The 17,339-nt window shown below is 43.3% G+C and overlaps 1 protein-coding gene across 1 annotated transcript in view; it reads right to left on the minus strand.

Moving 5' to 3' along the window:
* Positions 1 to 478: 478 nt before the first annotated feature.
* RPGRIP1 (RPGR interacting protein 1) overlaps positions 479 to 17,339 on the minus strand; it is a 109,501-nt gene continuing 92,640 nt past the window's right edge. Inside the window, exons 27-28 of the mRNA XM_073608349.1 lie at positions 7,881 to 8,011; positions 479 to 612 (exon numbers count right to left, since the gene is read on the minus strand). Coding sequence (XP_073464450.1) covers positions 479 to 612; positions 7,881 to 8,011 — 265 coding nt within the window. The remainder of the gene's footprint in view (positions 613 to 7,880; positions 8,012 to 17,339) is intronic.

Below are 17,339 nucleotides of genomic sequence, written 5' to 3' on the forward strand. Positions count from 1 at the left end.
TACAAACCATTGTCAACATGTACAGTAAGTCTGTAAGATAAACAATGGTTCTTCTATACGTCTATGTGATATATACCATTATATACCATTTTTTAAATTCTACTTTTACATTATAGCGATATATACTCTCCATCTACAAAATACACTCCGAAAGAAAGAAGGGATTTTGAAACAGTGTTGGGTGTTGCCCTAGGACTCCGCCATGTTACTTGATCACGGCAGTCTGGGACCTATGAGTTTAACATAGTCATTGCTTTGCCATGTTGACTTCCATGTTGTTCAGCCACTTATTTTATCTAAATGTATACATTCTTTTTTTATATTTGATGTATTAAATAAAATTATATTTTTCTATAACTTTTTCCAATTATACTTTGTTTATTGCATATGATGATTGATTCTTTTTTCAAATTTGAATCTCTGAGCAGTGCATATCTTTATATCATTAGTAGCATATCATTTTTGTATCTTATCTTTTTTAGTTTATAAAGATTAAAGGTGATGATGATTTGATGGTCCTCTTCTCTCTATATACTGCCCGAGCTGCTTCTTTGGCCTCTATTATCACATGCAAAGATCCAATTGTTTGTCTGGGGTCTGATACATCTATTACTGAAATAAAGACAAAATACATGTTTCAATAAAAACCAGCAAGTACTTTACTGGGAAAAGCACTTTTACACCATCTGAAAACCTGACATAATCTCAATATGTATTTAAACATGTTTTATTCTGGGTAGGGTGAGTTTGCCAGATATTACGATTTTTGGGTTCCCTGTAAAATCCTTTTCTTTGAGTACGCCACAGGACATAGGGGACTTTACAGTCACCAAAAAGCCAACCTTGTGTGTAAGTAGTGAACATGGAATCTCTTGGAGAAGTTCAAAAGGAGAACACTTGAAATCAGGGAAGATCAAATTAGGATCTCATTGAAACATGGGGGCCATACAGGTGGAATAATCCATGTGAAACCCTTCACAAAGGCTACAACTAAGGATTGAGACATCATAAGTCTCTGAAATAGCACAGCCAAAGCTGAGATCTGTCCATTAATGGTACTCAAAGCCAAAGACATCTCCATACCAGAACTGAGAAAAGCCAAAATGTGCCCCATATACTGTCGTGTAAGAAACTTACAAGTCTCATACCAGGTATAATAAGACATCCGAGCATGATGGTACACTTCTTGAAGGTTGACTTTCAACCAGCAACCAAGAAGAAGGGAGGGGGATCAAACCCTGCAACAGCAAATTTGGCTGATCTGGAAGAGCCTACAACTCGTGTTCCAAGAGATTTACGATGTTGGCGTACCATGTTCTTCTTGGACAAGCTGATGCAATAAGTATTTCAGAATGCCTTCCACCTTAAACATGCGCAACAGCAGTGGTAGAAGCTGAAGTGGAGGGAAGGCATAGATTAAGCAAAATTGATCCACAAGGAGTCACCAGGGCATCTCCAGCAAATGCCAGAGAAACCCTGGTTCAGTTTTATGTTGAGTTTGCAAGCCAAGAGATCTACATCTGGCATCCCCCCTGCAGACAAATCTCTGTGAACACCCTTGGTATCAACTGCTGATAGCTGAGAAAAATCAATTGACAAATTTTCACTCTGGGAAAGTGCACAGCGAAAAGGGCCAGAACGTTAAGTTCCGCCCAAGGCAAGAGCAGGCCCCTTCTTCCTGAGCAGCACAGCTTCTTCTCCCTTCATGATGCTTGGAATTGTCCAACTGCATCCTGACAAGGAGACCCTTAAGGAACACAGACCAGTGTAGGAGAGCCAGCTGAATCGTCGAAAGTTCTAGGATGTCGATCAGCAACTTCCGCTCCTCCGACAGCCATATTGATGTTGACATATCATCAAGACCTTCCAATTCATCAGAAGGAAGGATTTCCCTGTGTCAGCATCTGCATGGATAGCCACTATTCCAGAGCCTGGAGTCCTAGGAGACTCCTGACATGTGTCCTTTAATAACAGGATATTGAGCTGCAGAGCTCTGGAGTGGACCTGTGCATAGGGAACTTCATCAAAGGTGCCTACCATTTTCTCCAGCATTGGCACAGGTCTAAATCTAGGGACTTTTCAATTACTTCTTGTATCCCTCTTGGAATTTAAGAGACAGGCATTACTCCAGTGGGAGCAGTATCTTCACCTAAGTAGATCCTCTACCGCAGGGGTAGGCAACCTTAAATAGGTGGAGATCTAACTGCACAACAAAGGAGAAATCAAAGATCACTGGGCACAGTGTCGCCTCCTCACACCTGATTTAAACGTCTAATTGCCGTACTACTGTGTCACAATCTCGTGCATTGCATGGCAATCATGAGTTTAAATCAGGTGGTGAGGAGGCAGCATATCGCCTTCTCACCACCTGTCAAACACACTGCTGCACTTGTGAATGAGCCCCTAGTTGCATGGGGGAAGAGGATTAGTGCTAGGAGGGGGGATTTGGGGGGTTTGTGCTAAAAGAGGTGATATTCTTTTTTCTGCTACAGATTGTCTCTATGACAAAATCTCATACGTGTCCTGCCCTAACTTGGCCACTTCTGTCTACAACAGTTCACTGTCATCCACCCTGGATACCTTCGCCCCCCTCACTACGCACAGAATCAGGCCCCGACCGCTACAACCCTGACAGACAATACCAGAAGCCTCAAAAAACGTACCTTGGATCTCTACTATTCTCAATCTACACGTCCTCCCCGGGTCAGCTGATAGCCTCCCATGGCTTCCACTACCATTTATATGCTGATGACACCCAAATCTATCTCTCTGCCCCTCAGCTCACCCCATCAATCTCCTCATACATCACTGATTTACTAACAGACATATCAGCCTGGATGTCAAACCACTTCCTCAAACTGAATCTGGCTAAAACTGAGCTCTTAATATTTCCTCCCCCACATGCCCCTTCCCCTGACTTCTCTGTCAAGATCAATGGCACATCTATCAGTCCGTCCCCACATGCCAGGGTGCGAGGGGTAACCTTAGACTCTGAACTGTCATTTCAGGCCCACATACAATCCCTGTCTAAATCATGCCGCCTTAGCCTCCGCAACATTTCCAGAATACGCCCCTTTTTAACTAATGACGCCACCAAGCTTCTAATTCACTCCTTGGTTATCTCTCGCCTTGACTACTGCAACTCCCTCCTCATTGGATTACCTTTACATAGACGATCTCCCCTTCAGTCCATAATGAATGCTGCTGCAAGACTCATCCACCTTACCAACCATTCAGTGTCCTCCACCGCTCTCTGCCAATCCCTCCACTGACTTCCACTCACCCAACGAATAAAATTTAAAGTACTAACAATAATTTACAAAGCCATCCATAACTCTGCCCCCAGCTACATCACTAACCTAGTCCCAAAATACCAACCAAGCCACTCTCTTCAGTCCTCCCAAGACCTCCTGCTCTCTAGCTCCCTTGTCACCTCCTCCCATGCTCACCTACAGGATTTCTACAGAGCTTATCCCATCCTTTGGAACTCCCTACACCAATCTGTCCGACTGTCCCCTAATCTATGCTTCTTTAGACGATCCCTGAAAACCCTTCTCTTTAAAGAAGTCTTTCCTGCTTCTAACTAACACTGTTTTACTTCCTCCATCAGCTCATCCCCCACAGCTATTGCCTTTTGTATCAATTGACCGTTTCTTTTTAGATTGTAAGCTCTAATGAGCAGGGCCCTCTGATTCCTCTTGTACCAAATTGTAATGTAACTGTAATGTCTGCCTTTATTTTGTTAAGCACTGCGCAAACTGTTGGCGCTATATAAAACCTGTAAAATAATAATAATAATAATAATAATATGGTAGAGGGGGGAGGGAATTTGTGCTAGGAGGGAAATTCTTTTTTTTTTTGGGGGGGGGGGGAATTTTTGCTGACAACTAATCACATAGTGTTTATACATCTTGAGGGGGGGGGGGGGGGGGCAACTTTCCTGGGTTAGCTGCACTTTTCCATAGACTATTATTATATCCTGAAGGTGTAATGCACTTTCTAAAATCACAACAAGACTCCTGCATTCAGAAAGTCCATCAAACCCGCAAGACATAATTGAAGTCTATGACTAAGTGCAGCAAACCCGCAGGAAAGCTGCAGGTACACTGCACTGCACCCTCGATGTGAGTAAACCGCAGCACATCAGTGTGAAAGCAGACCTATACTATTATTCCCAGTGTATTGCTTCACAATAACCTAAAGATCTCTTCTTTCCTGCTGCTGGCACCACTCTGGAGATCGCTGGCTGGAATAAGAGGTGGAGTACAGTTGGTATCACTCTGCATGGGACAGGAGCCAGCACTACAGAGGAGGCTCTTGCTCCCTATTACAGCTCCAACTTTACAAGTAGTCCCTCTGCATCGCACTCTGTTTGATGCTCTGGAATGGTGGGTCAGCAAGCCCAGACTGTGCTCTACCAGTCACCTGTCTGAGATCTACTGGTTGCTGACCCCTGCTCTACAGGACTTTTACTGTCTGCTGGACATGTGACATCAGTTTCTGAGCCTATAGCATCCTTAGAAGCAGGTTGTTCAGAGACCCAGGGTCTTCATCAACACCAGAACTATAGTCAACACCTTGTGAACACCCTGGAGACTGTGGGTAGGCTGAAGGTTAACAACACAGAATAATGATGGTTATAATCTACTTTGAATTGCAGAAACTATTGGTAAGGTTGGAAAATCATGATGTGCAAGTTGGCATCCTTGATATCCACTGACACTAGGAAGTCCCCTTGATGTAGTAAAGCAATCACCATCCACATGAATTTTTGTATTTTCAGGAACTTGATGGGACCCTTAATGTCCAGAATAGGCCAAACGCCCCTGTTTGGCTTGGGAACAATTAACGGTTTGGGATTAAAGCCATGAGACCTCTCATCAGCCTGCACAGCTGCAATGACCTCTTAAAACAGCAGTAAACCAGTAAAGCTAAGTAAATTGCTTATTTTGTGGATCTGAAGTTATCCTTGAGTTCATAAAGTGTGGAGGGGGAAAGCAGCTTGTAACCTCTGGATGCCAGAGCCAGTTGTCTGGGACTTTTTGAGTCCAAGAGGCTGCGAAGGCCAATGGATGCTGCCCCCCCCCCCCCCCACACACACACACCTTCACTGTGAGGAGAATTTGCCATAGGGGACTTAAGGGCTCAGTTCTTCTCATGGAGCTAGGATGTAGGCTTTTGCTTAGAGTCTGGGGCTGGTAGCTTACAAAAAGGAACTCTTCTTGGATTCTAAAGGCATCACTGTTTTTTGACCAGTCGCCTTTTTCTCTAGGGGTAAGAGAGCAAACTTTTACCCAGTGTTATCTATGGGATGTAGGCACCCAAGAATTGTCCAAATAAGCATTCACCCTCAAAGGGCAGCCTCTAAATTTGGTTCTTGCAGAGAAGTTCCACCAACCAACACTTAACGTCTCATGTGGATAGGCCAATCATAAAAGCTGCCTTCAGAATGTCTTCCAATGCATCCACCAAGGTTCCCAGAAAGCCTACCAGGAGTTACAAAATGCCAGTATCTTGTGGGTCTGTTTCTCTGAAATGGAACAAATGCTTTGCCAAAACTTTAAGGGCCTGGCAAACTCCCACAGAAGCCACCACAAGCTGCAGAGGTGCTCCTAGCAGAGAAAAGGACACCTTAAAGAGGGCCTTTAACCTCTTATCCTTGGTGTCTTAAAATACCAGGACCTCATCCACTGAGACTGCCAGGGTCTTATTTAAATAGGAAAAAGCAGGGTCCACCGCTGGAGAGCCTAATTATTTTAGAATTCATCCTCAATGGGGTGCTGGTGAGCAAAATGCTTAGGCAATGAAAAGAACTTCTCCTGGGCGAACTTAATTGGCTTACTTCTTGTAAGAGAAGGTGCACTGGGAGGGGCTTGGCAACTTTAGGCTGCTGCCATGGCCCAAAACCAGTGACTTTAAGGGAAGAAAATTCCAATAGAGGTAATTTAAAGGCTAACTTCACCTTTTTTTAAATTCCAGCTCCCCTATGCACCAATATATCATTTATGTACTTTTTTTGCAAAGATATAAAAGCTTTCCATAAAATCTACAGACACTTACCTTACTGTCCTCCATCCATGATGCCAAACGTATCTATTCCTTCTGTCTTACGTCCTTACAGATGGTAGGTTATGACACAGGAAGGTGTTGATCAGCTGACTTCATTAGTACACACCCTGCATCATCCATCCACCCATTCCCAGCTGCACGTTTTTAAATGAAAAATGCAATCAATCAGTGATCACCCTTCTCACTAAATACACAATATACAATCAGATTGCATAGTGTATGGCCATCTTTATACAAGTACATAGAAGGGAGTGGACAGATACACTCAGCTGTCAAGCCCCATTCACATCTCTGCATAGCAGGAACTCGCATTCCCACATGCGTTTTTTTCTTTTTTTAGCGAGGGGGTGGAGGCGATACACGCAGAAATGCCCTAAAGAAGCTTCAGAACATTTAAAAAACGTGCACCGGGAAGTGCGTGGGCGGATAATGCAGGGTGTGTGCTAATGAAATCAGCTGGTGAACTCCTTCCTGTGTCATAACCTACAGTCTGTAAGGACGTAAGACAGAAGCAATAGATACAATTGGAATCATGGGTGGAGGACAGTAAGGTATGTGTCTGTAGATTTTATGGAAAGCTTTGATATTTTTGCAAAAAAAGTACATGAATGTTATATTGGTACATAGGGGAGCTGGAATTTAGAAAAAAAAAAAAAAAAAGATGAACTTAGCCTTTAAGGTCAGTGAGTACCACATTCATCAGGAAGCCCACCGTGGTCTTCTGTCTCTGAGACAGCCCTGAACACTGATATTCCTCCTGGGAGAACTGATCTACAAAGGATTTCTAATACTCAACAACTTCGACTTCTTCCTCATTTTGACACCTCATCCTCCTTCAAAAGTAGAGGGGAAGAAGAGTGGTCATGTTTGCATCCCAGGCGTTTCAACCCAGTAAGAACCCCTGAGAACTGACCACGCAGTCCAGATATGGCTGCAGAAAATTCCTCCCTTGAAATAAAGGTAGTTGATGACTGTGCTCCTGAAACATTGGAGATACCAGATAAGGGCAGGGGTTCAGAGCTAATCTTACCCTTCGGGAAGGCACTGCAAAGGGGCCTCCCTATCTGATATTGGTATTTAAGAGCTAATCCAATTGTCCTTCCCTGACCACTCTGCCAGCATGAGGCCATGTCTTGTTCATGCGTAGATGCTCGTGCCAAACCAGACTGCCCCTTTAACACACCACTACTGCAATATGACACCCACTAGGAAAAAACTGCTACAAGCTCCACACTTAAACCCTCAGGGTGGGCATGTCCCACAGGGCCTTCGAGGACTTGACTCCTCTCTGGGGGATCATTGACTTGGACCTGTAGAGCACCCTGCTAAGAAGGTCACTATGTACGCTGTATACTTGAAGTCATTGCCCACAGGATCCAGTGATGATTGACAGACACTATAGGCCATCTCCACTCTTTCATGTGGGCTCTGGGTAAAGTGCTTCTTGGCCTGCTGGTCATAGCAACCAATCTAGATAGAGTCCACCTCTGCCCCATTAGCGGTGTAAGAAAGCAAGAAGTTGTAGGCAAAAAAAAAACCTACAGGGAGGCATCTGCCACCTTTAGACACTAGCACAAAACTAAGGCTTAGCTGAGCTGGGAGGGGTTATGCCGGGGCAGAGATTCCTGCCTTTTTTTGGCCAGTGTTCATTCACCTGAAGGTGGCAGCAAAACCCAAGTAGTCATGTACTGTATATAAAGGTCACTGTGTCTTGTGATGTACAAGGAGGAAAAGGAAATTATAGATGATTATGCTCTCCACCAAGTTATCTAAAGATAATCATACAGTTGCTGAAATAGATTTTTACTCACTCTGCAAAGTCTCCTCTGCTGGGTCTACAGATCTTCGTAAAAGATGCCGCAGGTCCAAATAAGCATACCCAACATCACAACAATCATCATCTTCTTCATTCACTGGATCGCTTACTACTGTAAATTTTAACCTTTGTTGTGCCCATGAGGGAAGACAAATAAAAGGTAAATGTCAGTGTCTCAAATCGGTTTCACAGTTAAGATAATCTGTGCCCCACATCCTATATGTTCCGTAACACATTGATTTTGGTGCCACAACACTTGTTTCACATGTGGGTGGGTCTCCCCACCCCTACTTGGGCTGTAACATTTTCTGGTGCATGATCTCCTCTACATTTCCTGCTAAACTGAGCTACTGCTGGCTTCCCAGAGGCCTACCCAGTGGCATTGTTACAGACAGCTTATAACCCCCTGCTGCTCTGTAGTAGTCTGTGATTAACACCTTGCTGTTAATGTCTCACTGTGTAAAGTTGGTGTAGCAGTCTATGGTTATCTAGTCACAGACAGCTGTTAAGCCCTCTTGCTATTCAGTGGTCTGTGAATAATCATTGTTGGTAATGTCAGTCTCACTATGTACTGTGGTGCAGTGGCCTAGTCACAGACCTAGTCACATTAACCCCTCCCATTCTGCAGTGCTCTTGTTGGTAATATTTCACATGTGTGCTGTTTGTACTGCAACCTATTATGAACTTGTCACACATGGCCATTAACCTCTCCTGCTCTGCAGAAGGTCCATGAGTAACCCTTGTAGGTGGTGTCTCACTGGACACTCTTGTCACAGTGACCTACTGGTGACCTTTTCATGCAGGGCCATTAACCCCTCTTGCTCTGCACCCTGTTGGTAATGTCACACTTCATGCTGTTTGTACAGCAGCCTATGGTGACGCAGTGTCAAATAGACGCAAGTGTAGCAGCTCTCCCAGCTACTGATACTACCTCTATTAGGGCTGCATCTAATTATGCTAATGCTAATTATGACTGCAAGAATCAGTTCCCCCACCCATCCCCACCTTCCCAGAGTCCATCTTTGTTTTTTCTATCAGCTTCTGCTTAGACAGTAAGTCTAAGTGTACGTTATCCTTCAGATGGGTTGGTGGATGTGGAGGTTCTGGCTGTGGGCATGGCTCCCAGTCCTGGAGTTATTTGCATCGGATGCTTTAGGCCAACCTAAAGTCCTCAGAAGCCCTCACCCCATGTTTAATTACAGGACTTTCAGATTGTATTTGAGAACGTAATATATGGAAGATGATCTAAGGACACCATAGGGAGCGATGTTCAACCTTGCTACTTTTAGGAGTCAACATCAAATGGTGAGCTGGCACTGATGGATTTAAAGTTCCTGTTCAATTAATGCTGGAATCTCAAGCACTTTATACATGCACACTTACTTTTTAAACATTGCATTACAGGCAGTAGCCTAATATTCTGTTCTAAAAGTTACAGTATACATTTTACCTTTGGTGTTTGATATCAAGAATAGACATTCAAAAACAGCCAGGGCTGGTAATTGGGGGAATTGGAGTGGCAGCAGGTGCACTAGTCAGAGAAAGGTTAGAGTGATGGCAGGTGCAGTAATTAGCCTGAAGGGTAATAGTAGTCAGGTGTAGTGGTAAACGCAGGGAAGCATGCAAGTAAAATGGTAGTGGAGGTGTGTCTGGGGCGGTGTTGAAATGGGAGGGGTGTACAGACATGATGGTGAGAGCACAGGGGTAGCTGATGCAAAGGTGAGAGTGAAGGGGTAGCAAGCACAGGTAATAAGGTGAGTGCAGGAGGGGGGGGTTCGGTGCCATGGGGAAGGTACAGTGTAGACATTGGGGTTGTAATGCGGGTATGTAAAGGCATGGTGGTCAGACTAGTGGAGGGGGGCATGAGAACAGGGCAGTGGGCATGCAGGTACAGGTCAAGCCCTGTGGTCAGAGTGTTAAATGGTGCAGGCTTAGTGTTGTGTGTAGGAGACAGTGGGTGATGCAGGTGTGATGCTAAGAACATGGGAAAAAATTGGAGTCAAGCACTATTGTTGGGTGGGCAGAGGTGCAGACTTTGTCAGAATGGGAGTGGAAGTCATCCAGGCAAGGTGGTAAGGACAAAAGGGGTGTTGTAACAGATGTGAGTTTGGAGAGGGTAGAGGAGTGGTTCATAATGATGTTCTGGTAGTAGCTGGAGGAGAGGGGGTTGCTTACTGGCAGGATGGTGAGTATGAGGGATTCTGTTGGCAGGATGGCGAAAGAAAGGGCTGTTGCCATCGTGCCTGTAAGCTAGGAAGCAGGGATGCTGGTAGGAAGTAGCTGCACTTCATGTTAGTGGCTGTTAGACTCCTAGAACTCTTTTGCATGGCTGAGTGCCACAATGGCTTTCTCCTGTGCAGTATGAAAAAGTAGCAGACAATATAGTGGTGAGAATACAAACTTGCTTGGTAGTAAGCTGCTTTACCATGGTTATCCCACATGTGTGTTTTTTTTCCCTTATTTTAATGGACATTTTTTGTATTGCATATGTGCTGTCTTGACATTCATGTTGGAAAATACAGCGGTGAAAACCTGGGCAGTATCTACTGACCTTTCTCATCCATACCACACATGCGTGGGATTTGGCTGCCATGTTTCTGGAGACAAGATCCCTTACATTTGCAGCACTGGCAGTACGGGCTGGGCATTACTGGCATATTGCTGGTGGCCTTTTTAGGAGTGCTGGAGTAAAGCTCCATTGCACCATCCCAATGTTTAAATTAATATACACGTGTGAGCATGTGATTTCTACTGCACAGGCATGGAGATTTGGCTTACAGCTCAAAGATAAATGGCATCCTTGCATGCGCAGGACAAAGTCTGCCGGGAATGTAGGCGTCATTCTGTGCGACAAAGCTGCCATATTTTGATAGACGGAACCCTGACTCCCATCTTGCTGGAGAAACTTAATCTTTAAAGATTACCCTTTGTAAATAAAATGTTTTAATTTAAAAATATATATATATTTGTTACCAACTAACTTACTGCTTGTACCATATTTTATTTTGAATATGCATTCTGAACTAAGGGAGAAATACATATGAAATTTTGCTTCTTGTATTCTTGAGAGAGTAGAACTAAACCCTCTCAATTAACAGTACAATTTTATGCTGTTAGCATTAATAAATACTGTAGATAGGAAGGTATATTATATTTACTTGTTTTATACTTTTTTTTTACATTTCTTCAGTTACATCTTGGTTTTTGGCCTAGGCCAAAATTATGTCATGCATCCCAGGAGTCTTCATGGACATTTTTTCTTTCATCGGGGGGTTGGGGGATTTTTCAAGGTGATTTCTCAACAAAATAAAGCTTAGAAACACAGGCGCATGGGTGAGTTTGCTTTGAATATTAAAAATGAATTAAATAGATTTTTCAGTTTGTGGTGCTCAGATACAGTTTAGTTCTGCTTTAATATTGCTATAAGATACATAATGTGCATACATTAGTTGTATTTAAAAATATGTTTAATGATTTTTTTAAGATGATAAAACTGCATTATTTTGTTCTTTAATATATCTACCTAGAGATCACCTTTAACCACTTGCCCTCTAGAAGATTTACCCCCTTTCACGACCAGGCCATTTTTTGCGATACGGCACTACCGTACTTTAACTGACAATTGCGCGGACGTGCGACACTGTATCCAAACAAAATGTATGTCCTTTGTTTCCCACAAATAGAGCTTTCTTTTGGTGGTATTCATTCACCACTGTTTTTTTGCGCTATAAACAAAAAAAGACCAACAATTTTGAAAAAAAAACCAAAAACTTTTTTTGTATTTTCTGCTACAAAACACATCCAATAATCATAAAAAAAAAATGAAAGAATCTGATTTCTTTATGAATTTTAGACCAATATGTATTCTGCTACATATTTTTGGTCGAAAAATCCCAATAAGCGTATATTGATTGGTTTGTGCAAAAAGTTATAGCGTCTACAATCTATGGGATATTTTTATTTATTTTTTTGTACTAGTAATAACGGCAATCAGCGACTTATAGCGGGACTGTGATACGGCAGCGGACAGTCGGGACACTTTTGAGACTTTTTGGGGACCAGTGATACTAATACAGTGATCAGTGCTAAAAATACGCACTGTCACTGTACTAATGACAGTAGCTGCCTAACCAGTGTTTGCGTACTGTGTGGGAAGTGCTTTTACTAGGGGAAGGCATTTATCAATGTTCCTGCTTAGCAGGAACACAGAATCAATGGCTTCATTACTGACAGAGCGGCGATCTGCCTTGTTTACATAGGCAGATTGCCGTTCTGGCTCTCTGCCTAATGATCGGTGGGTGCCGGCTGACACCGAGTCCACGGTACCTGCAAATCAGCTCCCACTGTGTCTAATCAAAGCGGGAGTGGGTCGCCGGCAGCGTACATGTACGCCCCAGACCCGGAAGTGTCCATCACCTATTAGGTAGGTGATCCGGCGCAGAGCAGCCGCCCTGCCACATGTGCAGTGGGCGGTCGTAAAGTGGTTAAAGTGTATGTTACCCAAACATTTCACAATTCTGATATGTATCTGTGTTACCATGGACTTGCTTTCCTAATTAAAACTGTGACAGGGCATGGAAACACATCCACCTCAATGTGGTCAATTTGCTTCCTTGCATTCTCCTTGGTAGTGCAGCCAGCCTGTACTCCTGTGGTCAGACTTGTGCTGACACGTCCCCCTGCTCTGGCAAGATCAGTGTATTACTGTTTCTGACAAGCCCCCCCCCCCATCTGGTCCCTGTGTAGTTCTGTCCTTGCATTCTGCCTGTGGTCTGTTCAAACTGCTCTTGCCAGCCCCCCAGCATCATCACAAGAAGTCCTCTCCCCCCCCTCCTTAAAGTGGTTGTATACCCCGCTTGCATATTTTTACCTACAGGTAAGCCTATAATAAGGCTTACCTGTAGGTAAAATGAATATCTCCTAAACTTGTATGGTTTAGGAGATATTTACCTTCCATGCAGCCGCTGATGTCAGCGGCACATGTGCTCTGAAGGCCCGGGGGATGCTGCTGGACCTTGCCAGAAAGCGGTCTCCTGCGCGCATGCGCAGCAGTGACGTCTTTGCAACTTCGGCCACTAGTATACCGTGCATACTAGCTCATTATGCCTTTGGTTTGTTTTTGTTTTTTTAGGGCATACAATTGCAACCCTTATGCAGCTGAGGACAGATGTTATGTGATCACTTGTATAAAAAAAAGGTATTTATAATGTTTTCTTGCCTATATACACAGTTTGCCTTGCATTTCTGTTTTAAACTGAATAGGTTGTCTTACATGGTAAGGGTTCACATATACTTTAAATCTAAAAGCAAGTTAATTACATACAGGACTCTATATTTAACAGAAGAAAGTAGATTTCATTAGAAATTCTTAAGTTCTGACTTTGACAAAAACTGAAATTAGACTTTTGCTATTGCTAATTGCGTTTAATTAAACAAACCTGAGGTATTTAATCCAGTGATGTTTTCTATATTCTCCAGATCCATCTCCAGTAACACACACCAAGTAAAGTGAACATTTTACTGTGTTTATATGTTTGAACTACACAATGTCAACAATATTTCTGTTATTGCCTTCTTTTATTAGGTATAAAGATTAATGAATCTTAAACAGATTATATAGTGTTTGCTTTAACTTTCAAAATAAATATTACAAAATTATAGAAAATTTTAACCATACAATATCATCAAGGTAAAACAAGGCACTTCAGCATAGCAAAGTTTCTTTTGAAGGTCCACTGGGGGCACAAGACCTCTGGGGTATTGCCCAGCTATAGGACTTTGAACAGTGGTGGCTGGTGCTCAAAATTTTTTGTGGGGGCGCAAACAAACTGAAAAATTAAACTGTTAGTAATGTAGGACTGTAAATGGCCATTTATCAGGTGATTATGTATCATTACTGCTAGATAAAACTGTGCCCATCATATGCAGCCTCACTGTGCCCATCAAATGCAGCCTCACTGTGCCGGTCACAGTAGGCAAATAACATCCACATTTCAAGTTAAAGAAAATAAAACCACTTAACATAAGGTGTCCTAATCAGAGCCCCATTTTACATCAGATGTCCCAATCAGAGCCACCTTTACAGCAGGTTTCCCCATCAGCATCCCTCTTTACATCAGGTGTCCTCATCAGAGTCCCCCTATACATCAAGTGTCTCAATCAGAGTCCCACTTTACATTAGATGTCACCATCAGAGTCCCCCTTTAGATTAGATGTCACCATCAGAGTCCTCCTTTACATTAGATGCCACCATCAGAGCCTCCCTTTACATTTGATGTCACCATCAGACCAGAGTCCTCCTTTACATCAGATGTCACCATCAGAGCCCTCCTTTACATTAGATGTCTCCATCAGAGTCCTCCTTTACATTAGATGTCACCATCAGAGTCCCCCTTTACATTAGATGTCACCATCAGAGTCCCCCTTTACATTAGATGTCACCATCAAAGTCCTTTACATTAGACGTCACCATCAGATCAGAGTCCTCCTTTACATTAGATGCCACCATCAGATCAGAGTCCTCCTTTACATTAGATGTCATCATCAGAGCCCCCCTTTACATTAGATGTCACCATCAGATCTGAGCCCTCCTTTACATTAGATGTCACCATCAGAGCCCCCTTAACATTAGATGTCACCATCAGATCAGAGTCCTCCTTTACATTAGATGTCACCATCAGAGTCCTCCTTTTACATTAGATGTCACCATCAGAGTCCTCCTTTACATTAGATGTCACCATCAGAGTCCTCCTTTACATTAGATGTCACCATCAGATCTGAGCCCTCCTTTACATTAGATGTCACCATCAGAGCCCCCTTAACATTAGATGTCACCATCAGATCAGAGTCCTCCTTTACATTAGATGTCACCATCAGAGTCCTCCTTTTACATTAGATGTCACCATCAGATCAGAGCCCCACTTTACATTAGATGTCCCCCCTCCCCCCCCCCCTCGTACTCACAGCTCTCACACTAGTCGCCTGCCATCCACCTTCAATGCTGCGGGGATGAGTCCGAGAAACAGGAAGTGAAGGCACGCCAATCACACACCACAGAACAATGATAGAGGAAGTGTTCAGGGCGCAGAGCTCAGCGCCTCAAGGACTTTCCAAAGGAATTCAATAGAGCTTCTTGTTTGCAATCACGTGATTGCAAACAGGTCATGCTTTCCATAGCAGTTGTGTGTCCGGTGCCCTGCACACGCTTAAAGGGACATAATTTTTTATTTATTTTGGTGATTGCAGCATGTCATGCATCCCATACACGCGTGTGTCAGGCATCCCGCACACACTTAAAGGGACCATATTTTTTTAATATATTTTTTTATAATGAGTAGCTTTGATTTGACCCTCTGCCAGAAATTGCACCCCCAGTTGTAGCCTATTATATGACCCAAATATATTTTATTTTTTCCCTTATTGATTTTCTCTTTTACTCTTTCCCATTTCTCAATTTCAAATTTGAAGTTTAGATTTTCCAATGTTGTTGGTGCTTTTTGTAGGTGACACTTTTTCAATCTTATTCCTAATTTTTTATATTGTCCTTTTAGAGAAATGTTAAAGTCATTTTGGAGGACATAGGAGTTGTTGACTTTTTGTAGGCCTACATTTCTTTCAGATGTTTCTAACACGATTGACATTTCTGCAGTCTGCCCCCCTATTGGCGTCTCTTAAACCCTGAATATGCTGCACCTTTTTGGGCGCAATACTTGCCTCTAGATTGTTTTTTCAGTGCTGATATTTTTCAGCCAAACTAAGAAAGCTGAAGCTGTTTAGTCCAGACAACAGGTGATCTTTCCATTGCCATCTGTTCCTCTCTTTGAGGATGATAAGAACTAGGGATGAGCTGAACACCCCCCGGTTCGCAGCAGAACATATGAACAGGCAAAAAATTTGTGCGAACACAGTTAAAGTCTATGGGACACGAACTTGAAAAATGTTCAATTCAAAGGCTTATATGCAAGTTATAGCCATAAAAAGTGTATGGGGACCCAGGTACTGCCCTAGGAGACATGTATCAATGCAAAAAAAAGTTTTAAAAAACAGCCGTTTTTTCAGGAGTAGTTATTTTAATAATGCTTAAAGTGAAACAATAAATATTCCTTTAAATATCATGCCAGGGGGGTTTCCTTAGTCTGCCTGTAAAGTAGTGCATCTTTCCCATGTTCATAACAGTACCACAGCAAAATGACATTTCTAAAGGAAAAAATGTCATTTAAAATTGCTCGCGGCTGTAATGTATTGTCGCATCCCGGCAATAACCATAAAAATCATTGAAAATGGCGCCAAAATTAAAAATGAAAATGGCGTGTGGGTTCCCACATTGAAACCAATACCAGGCCCTTCAAGTCTGGTATGGAAATTAAGGGGAACACCACGCCAAAATAAAAAAATGGCGTGGGGGATCCCCCCAAAATCCATACCAGGCCCTTCAGATCTGGTATGGATTGTAAGGGGAACACCGCGCCAAATTTAGAAAAAAAAATGGCGTGGGGGTCCCCTCCAAAACCCCTACCAGACCCTTACCCGAGCACACAGTTTTTCCGCTTTTTTTCCTGGGACCGTCGGCATACCCATTCACATAGGGGGGGGCCGGGATCTGGGGGCCCCCTTGGTAAAGGGAGCTTCCATATTCCAATAAACCCCCTGCCCGCAGACCCCCACAACCACTGGGCAAGGGTTGTGGGGAAGAGGCCCTTGTCCCCATCAACATGGGGACAAGGTGTCTCACCGGGCATGTGGGCTGTATGGTTCAGAATGGGGGGTGCTCTCTCATCCCCCCTTTTTGGGCTCGGATAAGGGTCTGGTATGGATTTTGGGGGGATCCCCACGCCATTTTTTTTTTTTTTGGCACGGGGTTCCCCTAATATCCATACCAGACCTGAAGGGCCTGGTAATGAACTGGGGGGGGGGACTCACGCCATTTTTTTCAATGATTTTTATGTATATTGCCGGGATCCGACAATACATTACAGCCGCGAGCAGTTTTAAATGACATTTTTTTCTTTAGAAATGTAATTTTGCTGCTCTCATTCATTACACTATGTACGGATGCTATGTAAGCAGCCTTACATAGTGTGGGGCGTGGACTTAGCCCCCTGAGCCATCATGGCTCTCACAGCAGAGCGCGCTGTGATTGGCCAAAGCATGCAGGTCAGGTGCATATTTTGGCAAATCAGCAGCCATCAATGCATTGCGATCTCGTTGACAATCTCGCAGTACATTATGGGGCGTTCTGCGGGCGCTCCAATTTCCCGCAAACACCCCATAATGTTCTAATTTTGGCGAATGGGCGAACACCTGATGTTCGAGACGAACTTATATTCAACTCGAACATTGGACCCATCCCTAATGAGAACTCTGATTTATTGCTACATATACAATTCCTTCATATGCCCAGTCCACAATTACATTCTCCAGGCAGTCTGTCTACTATTGTCAACTAATTTTTTCT

Source organism: Aquarana catesbeiana, linkage group LG01 (genome assembly GCF_042186555.1).
Source record: "Aquarana catesbeiana isolate 2022-GZ linkage group LG01, ASM4218655v1, whole genome shotgun sequence".
NCBI classification, from domain to species: Eukaryota; Metazoa; Chordata; class Amphibia; order Anura; family Ranidae; genus Aquarana; species Aquarana catesbeiana.